Consider the following 13,567-nt stretch of genomic DNA (forward strand, 5'->3'; position numbering starts at 1 on the left):
TTATCGTTACTGATGTTACTATATAGCCTTTGCTATATAAATGAACGTCATGGTACATTTATGTAATGGTAACAGCCTGTGAATGTCCCACCGGTAGGCTAAGGCCTCCTCTCCCTTTTTGAGGTGAAGTTTTGGAGCTTATTCCACCACACAACTCTAATGCGGGTTGGTGGAATACACATGTGGCAGAATTTCAGTGAAATTGGACACATGCAGGTTTCTTCGCGATGGTTCCCTTCACCGTAAAACACGAGATGAATTATAATAACAACTTGCCCGGGTTTGAACCCACGATCATCGGTTAAGATTCACGCGTACTGGGCCATCTCGGCTGTTTTTTACATTTATGTAAATATTCACTTAAATAAATTCGTTGCCAATGTATACTAAAATTAAATAAAATATATATATATAATTAATTTACAAGCTCAAGATAGTTTATGCGTTATAGGAAACTGGTAATATTTTCCTTATGTAATAAAAACGTAATACTAACTAATTACTATTTTAAATGTCATCGTTTTGTTTTGTTTTAATTGAATGAATATTTAATAAAAAACATACCACATCGTTTTTTTAGGGTATTTAAGATTTCATGGGTTTATTATTTTATCAAATATTTATCAATAGATTAGATAATTTTATGTTAATTTAGAGCTAAAAAACTAACCTTTAAGAACAAAGATTTTTTTATGTATATAATAGAAAGATGGGCGGACAATAAGTCTGTAAAGTGGTCATCACCGCTTTGGCTTCACCGCATCACATTGGCTTTGAAAGAAATTTTAAACATTACATCGCCAATGCGACACAGTCTTGAGTACTAATACATTTCACTCATGCCTGTAGTCACACTGGCTCACTCACCCTTCAAACCGGAACACAACAATACTAGTTATTGCTGTTTGGCGGTAGAATATCTGATGAGTGGGTGTTACCCAGACTGCACAGAGCCCAAATTTAATATTAAACACGATACTAATCGCAGATTACAAACGTGAAATGTCAAAAAGTGATATGCGACTTTGACTATAATAATTATGAACATAAAGTCCTAAAAAAATTTAAATTTATTTCAACTCAAGATTTTAAATTTTGACAGAATCGCGAGAATATTATTATAATACATAATTAACGGTAGAACGACATATGTAAATGGAAGGAACAGAAAATGCACAGCACAGCACAATGTGGCGTTGAAAAGGATAAACAAATTAATTTGCAAATACCATCCATTAACCCATTGATAAAAACAATTTCCATCAAGGCTCTCGTAATATTACGGTACTATTTGACCCAATTTAAAAGTCAAGTTCCAAGGGTAGTGAGCTTGTTGAATGTATTTGAATAATTAGAATTAAGGTTACAATGTTATTTTGTCATATAATGAAATCGATGTCGTTTTAACTATCGATACAAACATATATACATATATTATTATTTAAGCTTTGCTATATTTTAATTTGAACACGTTAATCTTTTGGTAGAATAGCTTTGTTTGGTGGTAGAGCTATGTGCAAGGAATACTTAATATTGTGTTCCGGTTTGAAGGGTGAGTGAGCCAGTGTAATTACAGGCACAGCGGACATAACATCTTAGTTCCCATGTTGGTTGCGCATTGCAGATGTTAGGAATGGTCAATATTTCTTATAGCGTGAATGTCTGTGGGTGACTATCAGTTGACCTAGCTGTCCGTCCATCTAGCTATTTTATATAGAAAAATAGATCTATATTATTTCATTTAGAATAATATTTAAAAAAAAATACTAGCAATGCCGATTTTTAAGGAATTACTAATATTCCAATTTACCCCTCCAATTAAGCGTAATGCTTGTTAGGAGTGGGAATAGCCCAAGCCGTGAGCAACGACTGCGACTTTTACTTTGCTTGCTGCCCGTTAAACATTGCACTATTGACGTTTTCGCTTTTAGTATATATTATTAATAAAACTTTAATAATAATAATATCCTAGGACATTTTTCACACACGGCCATCTGCTCCCAAATTAAGCTTATACAGAGCTTGTGCTATGGAAACCAGACAACTGATATACTACATATACTATTTTTCTTTTGTAAATACATACTTATACATATAGATAATTACAACCAGACTCAGGACAAACAGATATGTTCATGCACACAAATATCTGTCCTGGGTGGGAATCGAACCCACAACCTTTGGCGTGAAAGGCAAGCATCCACCAACCACGCCAACCGGCTCGTCAACTTTAAACATTAATAAGGGGATGTAGATCTTACAAACAGAGGGTGAATTTCAGACATAATAATATAGTAATAAAAATATCCTGGGACATTATTCACACACGGCCATCTGATCCCAAACTAAACAGAGCTCGTACTATAGAAACCAGACAACTGATATACTACATATACTACTTTTCTTTTGTAAATACATACTTATATAAATAATTACACTCAGACTCAGGGAACATGTTTATACACACAAACATCTATCCTGGTGGGAATCGAACCCACGAACTGCGGCGCGAATAGCAAGTACCTACCAAACACCTCGTCAATATACGTGGTACTAGATAGTTTCAGAGCGAGATAATCTCAGGGCCCTTATCGACGAACAGGCCACAAACTTCCGGTAACGGCTGTTTCACTCACGCTTCATAATGATGGTATTCGATGCTTTGACGAAAAAATGTCTATAATATATTCTAATGGCAGATGAAGAAATGAACAAGCCTTAGATTTACATATTCCATGCGATTAAAAAAGCTTTAATATATTATGCACTACAAACAGTTTTTGATTCATATATATTTATTTATAACACACCACGATTCCACTTAACAAACATTCGTTTCGTTGACAACTTTAAAAAAAGCGATAATTTTCACGAATCCATAAAGAATACCACAGATAATACTGATCACGGCCAATTATGCGATGTCAGTTTAAGGTCAAAGATGTTTATTTGTCTTGTCTCCTTGTATAGAGTTATTTTTACATATTGGTTTTGCTATCCAGATTTTATCGGTGAGCTATCAAATCGTTCATCGATCAGAGCAGAGGGTTACAAATTAGAATATTCTAATATATTATTTTCATCATACTAAGAAAAGGTTATATTCTCGATCTACGAGTTATCGGAAAGCTTTCACACGGGGGTTAATTCGTTCGGTACATAAAACAATGTCTTACCAAGTGTTTCATATTTATAGCCGACGTATCGGAGTGGGAACCAAAAAATGGCCTTTGTGGATGCATCTTTCTGCTCTCTGTAAAATATGTATAAAATGCATTTTCCAAGATATCGTTCAGCTGAGTTAAGACCTTTCTTTAATTGAGCATATTACTGCAATGCCGGATATGCGTATCGATTCCTGCACCGCCGAACACGAGATGAATATAAAAAAAGTTTTTGTTTTAGTAAATTACCCAATAATCTCTATGATATAAATAGTGGTACTTATGTAAACATTATGAATTACATCCGTTTCTCAATTACTATATGTAAGGCTATTCTGTATTAAACTCGAGAAACACCGCAGAAAACCGTCGTGAAATATCAGAAGGTGATATGCGACATTGATCATTGTAATCATAAGATTTTAAGAATAAACGCATCAAAATTGTATATCACAATAAGCCGGTTGTCAAAATTTCACGGTTGATCAAGTTAGTTCATACAGAATCGCACTACAGCGCCTGCGTTACTGCGCACCGTCGCTTGGGTCCACAGCCTGATGATAAAATGCCTTCCACATTCTTCAAGATTTGCGATATCAAATGCATATTTTTTTCTAACACAACTCGTAATTTCAGAGGTAAACGCGTTCAAGCAAACAAACACTTCAGATTAATTATACTATAAATTATTCACTAATAACATACATTTATTCTTTTGTAATGAATGGTGTTCTGTATTTCTAGTTTGATATAATACTGGTTATATGGTCCACGTGTTTGAATCGTGTTCATCTCACGTCAGGGGCAAGGACAAATCTCTGGCAATTTGCCTGGACTATCATGAAGATGGCCGATGTTGGGAAATTCTGGCATTGTCATGTAACATAGCATTTACATGCGGTTTCGTTTCTCACGTCGATTTCACAAGACAAGGTACTTTGTTTTACAATATAGAATATTTAGAAATCAATTTTTGTTATAGTTTTATAATTACAAAATATTAGAATCGAGATGGTTTCAGTGGTTTGAAAGTAAATTTTAAAAGAAGATGAGTTTCAAACCACTGAATTTTTATATGCTTTATTCGTGTTTATAATTCATTTCGTGCTTGAAGGAAAACATTGTAAGGTAACCTTCATATATCGGATGAGAACCCACCACATATGTTTACACCAAACTGCATTGTACAGTGAAATAAGCTCGAAACTGTCTCAATAGGAGAGGATGCCTTTGCCCAGCAGTGGGACACGTAAAGGCTGTTTATATTAAAAAATGTTTTAAATGTTTTTTCAACATAACTTTAATGCGAACTAGCTTTTTATAGTATTAAATTTTTATTAAACGGTATCATAAAACTCCTAATACCTGAAAATATTAACAAAAGAAAACATTGCTTTTTATCTTATACATTATATAATAAAAAACAAATTACATATATGTTTCGAATTAGCGGTAAACAAATATGTACATGAATTTTAAGTAGCTATAATTTTTGATAGACTCAACCGATTTTGATTAAATAGACTAAACGATACCTTGAAATAACTAAAGCAAGTATTTACTTGAAATTATTATTCATTTTATTAAAGTTTAATGATTCACGTGTATTAATTTTTTTTTAAATATTAGCGGTGAACAGGGCTTTGGTTGTGTGCTGTGAACAGAGCTACTGATACCACCCCACAAAGTACACGCACCCAACTTAACTTGCTTTGATTGTGTCTTCTATGGATTCGATGAAAGTTAATAATGGTTTGTATTTACGTCACGGTTACCTACTAAACTAGACGATGTTTAATCTGTCATTTACATTAATAAGACCGTCCGTTCGTTATCTCATCAAAACTGAACCAGTGAACCGAACGTAATATAACTTGTCATATACCTCGTGAAACGGCCTATGTTTGTGAAAATTTGCTACAATATTTTTTTTTCAAAGGGACACGCTGCGGACTTTATTTACATCTAACCTAGTTTCTTGTATGCCATCCCATCTCAGTATTATAATTGATTCAAGGGCAGTCGAGTTAACTCCAATATTTTTAACTTTTATGTAAATGAAAATATTGAACTCCAATATTCACGCCGAATTAATTTCGGGTATCAAATGGTAAATAAACAAAGAAAGAACATTTCACTGTTCACACAACTAAGAATTATTTGAACACTATGATAATACCTCCACGCTATGTATACTCAGTAGCGAATCTAGATAGCGCGATTCAGAAATGTAACAGATTCAATCAACGCCATCTATCGTTGCCGAGTCGTAATATACGCTCCATCCAGTATTATTATTCTCCTATTCGGCTAGGACAAATAACAATAGCGTAAGGAGCGCTTAAACATAGAATACGGAACACGCGATATAATCATTAGAACTGGTTGTTTTTTTACAAAAACACGAACTTGTAGTTATTTTTTACCAAGAAATTACTACAAGATCGTGAAATGTTGAGTCGTCCTGATGTATCGGCCACGACAATTAAAGAGAGACTAGCTACGAGATGGCCTAGTGGTTAGAACGCGTGAATCTTAACCGATGATCGTGGGTTCAAACCCGGGCAAGCACCATTGAATTTTCATGTGCTTAATTTGTGTTTATAATTCATCTCGTGCTTGACGGTGAAGGAAAACACCGTGATTAAACCAGCATGTGTCTAATTTCACTGAAATTCCACCGCGTACTCCAACAACCCGCAATGAAGCGTGGTTTAATAAGCTTTAAGCCCAACAGGGACATTCACAGACTTTCGCTTATATGACATTGGACTATTCTAATTGTATATAACTACAACTATCTTTCTCACATAAAAATAAATCAAAGAGAAGGAATAAACATAATAAACTAACATAATAAGTTTAAATATATATATATATTTAAACTTATTGGAGTTTTGACGCTAATAAATATTTATAGAGGGGGAGGTTTACACCCTAGCAGGGGAAAACAAACAGTGTCAACTTAAGAAGCCAGCGATTTATTCTAGACAAATCTAGCAACGCTTTCTGCATCAGATACGAACGAATTTATTATTATTTATACTTTATTGAACATATTAAAGAAAAAATCACATCAGAGTAACAGAAAAATATGTGATTAATTATACGGTGCGTTAAAACCGTCTTATCGTTTATAGCGATCTCTCAAAGATAACATTTTGCCGTAAGATGTTCGCTAAGGCAGAACAAGTGCAGCCAACATAAAAAACAAACTTATTTATAAAATGAATTATATAAAAAAACGCCTGTTTTTTAATGAATTACTAATGTATAATTTACCCCACCAATTAAGCGTAAAGTTTGAGTTAGGAGAGGGGACGACAATAAACCAAGGGGTCATGATCAATCCAGCGACTTTTACATTAATTTTTTAATACTTTTCTCTTCCAATCTCTATCTGTAGTCATACCTACTACGTCCAAGTCACACGATCCTTTAAAATGAAAATAAAATTCATACAATTAGACATTTAAGAGAACAATAACTCTTGAATTGACAATTAACGTGATTAAATGAGATTATATTCCTATATATAGCGTATATATAAACATATTAGCCCTGACTGGCTTCGAAACTATAGTTCCGATTCACTTGAAATGTTGCTGTTACTTCTTTTGCGACGTAAACACTCTATAAAAATTGACGCAAATCCTATCCAAAATAATAAAAAAAAACGTTTTTTTTTTATAGAATAGGAAGGTGGACGAGCATATGGGCCACCTGATGGTAAGTGGTCACCAAACGCTCTTAGACATTGGCATTGTAAGAAATGTCAACCATCGCTTATAGCCAATGCGCCACCAACCTTGGGAACTAAGATTTTATGTCCCTTGTGCCTGTAATTACACTGGCTCACTCACCCTTCAAACCGGAACACAACAATATCAAGTATTGCTGTTTTGCGGTAGAATATCTGATGAGTGGGTGGTACCTACCCAGACGAGCTTGCACAAAGCCCTACCACCAGTAAAGTTTTAAACGTTTAAAAAATTGAAATGATTACTTTGTATCAATTACCCGTACGAAGTCCTATAATAATAGCATATATCGACCATAATACACATAACTAAATTAACATATACCACGCATTGTATATAAGTGCAATCTTATATATACAAATAGTAGTATGTTTTATTTATTTAAGAATTTTTGAATATAAACTTCAAATTGACTTTTAACTGTGAAAGAACATTCTAGATTATATTTATGTACTAGTAGAAAACGCGTCTTCGCTAGCATGGAATTCAGTTCGTGACGATAATCCTTCTATATCTGCAGTTTTAACGTACCTAATGCCTATTTTAATTATACATAGAAACATTTAAATTATATGGTAGTCAAATAAATAAGACGGTGGTTTTGGTAACTCGCATATAGCCGTATTAGCTCTATAAGAAGCAAATATTTTAATATTCGCAAATAGACATTTCAATTTTATTGATTTATTATAACTTAAATAGTGAACAACAAAGATACGTACGTGAACTTTAAGTTATTATATATTTTGAAAATCTCAACCCGTTTTGATATAATAAAGACTAAACGGTACCTTGGAATAATCGTTATAATAATTCATTTATTTCTATTTATATTTTTAGCCATTTTGTATATTACTCCCGGACAAACAGACAGACGAAAAACAAAAAAAAGTTGTTTTATTTTTGGTACCTCGCAAATAAACACATTAATTTAAAATGAGGCAGTTATTTTTAAATCACAGACAGACACTTTTTTTATTCATACAGATGTATAGATACAAATAAGTATGTATTGCTATTGCCTACTGAGTTCAGAACAATAAAAATATACTTTCATTGACCGCAATATGACTATGACTACCAAGCTAATATATCTCCTATCTCTTTCTAGTACAGCGAAATCCAACAACAAAGGGAACGCGCCCTAAATGAGGGAAATTTCCGTTAGTCATGTTGAGTAAAATTAATTTGGAGTGAAAATTGGAACGCAGGCCAAGAAATATGTACAATACTAACAAAGTATATAACAGATTACAAACACATATTAAGCACATGGAAATGTAGTGGTCCTGGGTTAGAAGACCATACCACAGAGCCATCACGGTTTGGAAATCTTAATTAAAGTAGGAATGGACCAAATCTTGCAAGATAAACTAAGCTAGTTTCGCACAACCGATTGTCTTCAAACTTCGCACAAATTTTCGGTATTAGCGACAAAACACAACAACAAATAATAAAAGGAAACGCGCCCTAAATACGGGGAATTTCTGTTAGTCATGTTGAGTGGAATTAATTTGGGGTGAAAATTGGAACGCAATATGAACAACAGCCTTAAAAATATTCATATTTATAAACAACTGGTTTCCGCTCGCGGTTTCGGCTTCGTGTAAAAAGTAATGCTCTTTCTTTGGTTTCAAGCATGCTTCATCCGCAACGACATCAAAATCGGTCATGGTTTAGCTGTAAAAACTGACCATAAAAAACCCGTACTTTTGAGTTTACTAGTGCAATAAAGGCACATGGGTCTCTTCTCCAATTCGTGTTCAAGATACCCATTGTAAATTCTACCAATGCGTATACCCTACGTCAAAAAAGGAGAGTTACTACTTATCATAAATACATATATATAGTATATATAACTATTACTTTACAGTATTTAAGACATTCCACCATTCATTTAATTATACATAGATATATATCTGGGTCAATAATTAATATGTAAGTTGTTTTTATGCTTAATGTAAATAATTTTTATTTACTTAACCTCATCGATGACTCATATCAACCTTTACACCTTAAAGGTTTCGCGGAAGTATTAAAGGGCTTTTAGATCGTTAATTAATGATAGAGCTGGTCGATGAAATTAATTTAAGCCGTCTTTAAAACCGGAGAAGGTACTCAATTCGTCTGCATTTTTTATAGAATAGGAAGGCGGATGAGCATATGGGCCACCTGGTAGACATTGCGATCGCAAGAAATGTTAACCATCGCTTACATCACCAATGCGCCACCAACCTTGGGAACTGAGATGTCCCTTGTGCCTGTAATAACACTGGCTCACTCACCCTTCAAACCGGAACACAACAATACAAAGTACTGCTGTTTTGCGGTAGAATATCTGATGAGTGGGTGGTACCTACCCAGACGAACTTGTACAAAGCTCTACCACCAGTCAAATATGTATGTATATATACTGTCTAGTCTGGAGGACAATGTATATATGTACTCATTTGTTCGAGTTCAAATTTTTAATTTATTAATTATAGTACTAGCTACCCGACCCGGCTTCACACGGATAAAATACTCTACATAAAACGTGTATATCGTAATACCCATCTATTAAGTTTAGGCGCTGGACCAACAGCTTTACGAGCTTGTTGAGACACGAGAGTATACACAATTCCAGGCTCCGGGCTGCTACTGAGAATCTTCGACAGAATAACCAAAAAAAAATTTAATTTACCCCAAATTTGAATTTAAACCAGGACCTTGAGATCTGCAGTCTTATACCTAGCCACTAGATCAACAAGGCAGTTAATATTGGTAGGTAGGTTTATATACCTTATAATTAATATAATATAAGGTATTGACTGCACAAGGGCATGTAAATAAATTATGGTCATAAATTCATAATAATCATGATATGTATGTAATTTGAATAAATTTATTTTAATATGGGTCATAAACGAATTGATAATAATAAAAACATATATTTTAATGTATTTAAATATGTATAAAATAATCTAAGCTTATATAATACAGATATTTTAAATTCAATTTTCGTTTATGAAATTTCAGAATGTCGTTTTTAAGGGGCTAGCTTTATTCAATCGAAGCTACAATCATCATCGTTTGGTTTGTTTAATATTCCAATTACCATGTAGATTGTTTTTCATTTCGCACGTCTTCTATGACGTCATAAGTGCTAACAAATTGTCCACGCGACCAACCCATGACCCCATGCCTTGTTTCATAACTGTTGAAAATGTTTATTTATGGTGACGGCCATTCTATTATGACCTAAAAAGGGGGAATTTTTAATAGTTTTAAAAAAAACAGACGCGCTAATTAGCTTCATTAATTATTTACATTGTTTATATGGAAAACTAAATAAAAAATTATATAAGGAAAATATTCTTTAAACATCTATAAAAGTAATGGTTATAATAATTGACTTTAATGTTTTATCATGTAAATTTCCTACGTGAGGTCGCGAGGTCGAGGCGAATTAGTTAAACAAAAAAAATTATACATGATCTCCCTAAGAAACTGGTCCACACTTCTAGTGACTTAAGAGTTGGCGCTTATTTAGCCCAAAGGCTGAGTCTAGCGGTGCAAAGGCAAATTTGACGAGCCGGTTGGCGTGGTTGTTAGATACTTGCATTTTCACGCCGAAGGTTGTGGGTTCGATTCCCACCCAGGAGAGACATTTGTGTGCATGAACATGTCTGTTTGTTCTGAGTCTGGGTGTAATTTTCTATATAAGTATGTATTTACAAAAGAAAAGTAGTATATGTAGTATATCAGTTGTCTGGTTTCCATAGCACAAGCTTTGTACAAGCTTAATTTGGGATCAGATGGCCGTGTGTGAAAAATGTCCCAGGATATTATTATCATTATTATTATAATAGTGCCAGTGTATTGGGTACAATGCCACAGGACAATCTTTTAGACGAATTTGTAATGCGTGTTTTGTTTTTTATGCTTAGTTACAGATTAGAAGAACAAAAATGGCTGTACATAGCTTAAAATAAATAACTATAAATGAAACATTGAAATATATACAAATTAAAATTAAAATAGCTACTATAAAAATCATGACCGCGTGGAATGGAAAGGATGCTAGCAGCGTTTCCCAGTTGAATCGAAATTGTATTCGCTGGTCAAAAATGAACCAGCTTTGTCACTGGTGAAGAAATACGAGTGTAGGCTTTAAAATATTTTTGCAATATCAACAATGAACGGCCCTTAACATATGAGACTCAATAAATAGACTATCTAAAGCTAAAAGATTTTCCAAATTGACTTGTAGACTGACGCGTACAAAAAAACCTATTCAGCTTTATAACGTTATTAATATGAGCATATAGATATTATGTACTCGCGACCTCACGTTGTAAATTTACATAATAAAATATTAAAGTTAATTATAACTATTCCTTTTATAGACGTTTACAAAATATTTTCCTTATACAAATTGGAAAATGAGAATATGTACAAAACGTGTCCTCATATCAGACTTGAATTTTGAATTATTTGATTCCAGTAAAAGCCGAGATGGCCCAGTGGTAAGAACGCGTGAATCTTAACCAATGATCGTTGGTTCAAACCCTGGCAAGCACCACTGAATTTTCATGTGCTTGACTGGCGATTATAATTCATCTCGTGCTTTACGGTGAAGGAAAACATCGTGAGGAAACCTGCATGTGTCTAATGTGCGCATGCACATGTGCATTACTGGCGGTACTTGTGATTTGTAGAATTGTGTTATTTGTATTTTTAAGATATTAGATATTCTTAGTGCGCATGCACATGTGCATTCCACCAACCCGCACTGGAGCAGCTTGGTGGAATAAGCGCCAAACCTTCTCCTCAAAAAGGGAGAGGAGGCCTTTAACCCAGCAGTGGGACATTCACAGGCTGTTACGGATTACAGATTGATTCCAGTATTGTAAAACGATGGTCTTCAAATCAATCCTGTGTCCCACCAATCAAAGAGTTATAAACAATATTTAATGAAATGTAAAAATACATATTTGCAATGTAGATTCTACCGAGAAGAACGACAAGAAACTCTTAATCTTATCCATTACATACTCACCTAACAAACCGGTTTAAAAGCTGACAGTACCACGCCATCCCATCAGACTATGCCATGGAAGGTTCTAGAAGGCATCTGTTTGCACAGACACAATATTTACACAGCCATTGTCTTTGAAATTATCTACCGTGGCCAAAACTCAAACGTCTTTGACAAATAATCTATTCTCTCTTGTTACTTCAAGTCAAGAATTGAATTGAATTTATGTCATTGAGCGTCAAAGAATTGCGTCGTTGGGATGTTTGATTGGGTTAATGAGGGTTTGACGTAGCATCGGTCTAGGGGACGCCGCGATATTACAAAGAGAAAATCTGAGTTGTACCTACAAAGATGCGCGTGCGCATCACGTGCTTGTTGATGATTATGTTGTGTGAATTATATAAATTGAAGCAGGTCAGAACTCTAGCGTATATAGTAATTAATTTAGTCTAGAATAATAATAATAGTCCATTGCACACTAAGAAATAAGTCACAATAAAACACTAGTAAAGAATTTATAAAGTCTGCATGAAAATCAATTTCAATTTTCAAGTAGTTAATTGTGCCTTAGCCCAGCAGTGGGACATTCACAGGCTGTTACCAAGAGATTCATTGATCCCTATAACAGCGTTGTTATAAAAAGTCGCGCGCTAAAATATAACCGCCATTTTGTTGAACAGAAAGCCAACAATAATTAATTAGTTATTTAATTGATTAATTACTGGCGGGACTTGTGATTTGTAGAATTGTGTTATTTGTATTTTTAAGTTATTAGATATTCTTAGGGCTCAAAATTCAATTTAACCAATCGCACTCACAAAAAACACGCACACTCAAATACTTACACACATACAATCAATTACACACACAAATAACAGTGTAACTGCATAGCCACACTCACCCCCAACATAGTCTGTGTCGCCTAATCGAATTGTACTGTTTTTTTTTAACTCATTATTATTTTGTTACATTTACATTTCATTTTTCAAAACTGTGTGTTGCTACTTCTGTTAACTGTTATTAAGTTTACATAATTCAATTGCATTGCATTTTCACGCGTTTATATAAATGTCTCGTAATGTTTTTAAAACTGCTGTTCTTAATTCCAGTGTTAAAGGCAATATTTATTTATTTTAAGGTCATACTGTAAATATATTATAAATACATTGTAGAACACTATTAACATTATAGGCTATGTCCATCCTGAAACTAATACTACTAACTAATTTAAAGTTCAATCAAAATCGGATTCGTAATTTTTTACACGAAACTGTAAAAAACAAATAAAAAAAATGTTTATAATAATATTATATTTGCTTATAAAAAGTCATTTAAGACAATATAAATTATAAATGTTTCATTAAAATCAATTCAGTAACATCAAATACAAATAAAGACGTCACGTGCGCACGCGCAAAGTCGCCGCCAATAATACCATAAGATCACTTCCTCTAGATAAAATACAAGAATTTTTGTGACTGGCATGCTGCCAGCGGTATTTCGAGAATGGCTGGAGTTTAGGGAACACATATTAGTTGGATTTCCTCGATATTTGTTGCTTATTTTTATTTTATAATAGTTTAATTTCTGCTCCCTTCAAATTTTGATTTTATCACCTTGGA

At 33.7% G+C, this 13,567-nt stretch overlaps 1 protein-coding gene across 4 annotated transcripts in view; it reads right to left on the reverse strand.

Moving 5' to 3' along the window:
* Window positions 1–13,567, reverse strand: part of LOC126778783 (TBC1 domain family member 4-like) — a 54,725-nt gene that overhangs the window by 26,969 nt on the left and 14,189 nt on the right. Inside the window, exon 2 of one of the 4 annotated variants that reach the window (XM_050502435.1) lies at window positions 3,177–3,253. The exons of the other annotated variants lie outside the window; for them this stretch is intronic. Within the exon in view, the coding sequence (XP_050358392.1) occupies window positions 3,177–3,242 (66 nt within the window). The 5' untranslated portion in view covers window positions 3,243–3,253. The remainder of the gene's footprint in view (window positions 1–3,176; window positions 3,254–13,567) is intronic. 4 annotated transcript variants of the gene reach the window in all.

This window comes from Nymphalis io, chromosome 27 (assembly GCF_905147045.1).
Source record: "Nymphalis io chromosome 27, ilAglIoxx1.1, whole genome shotgun sequence".
NCBI lineage: Eukaryota > Metazoa > Arthropoda > Insecta > Lepidoptera > Nymphalidae > Nymphalis > Nymphalis io.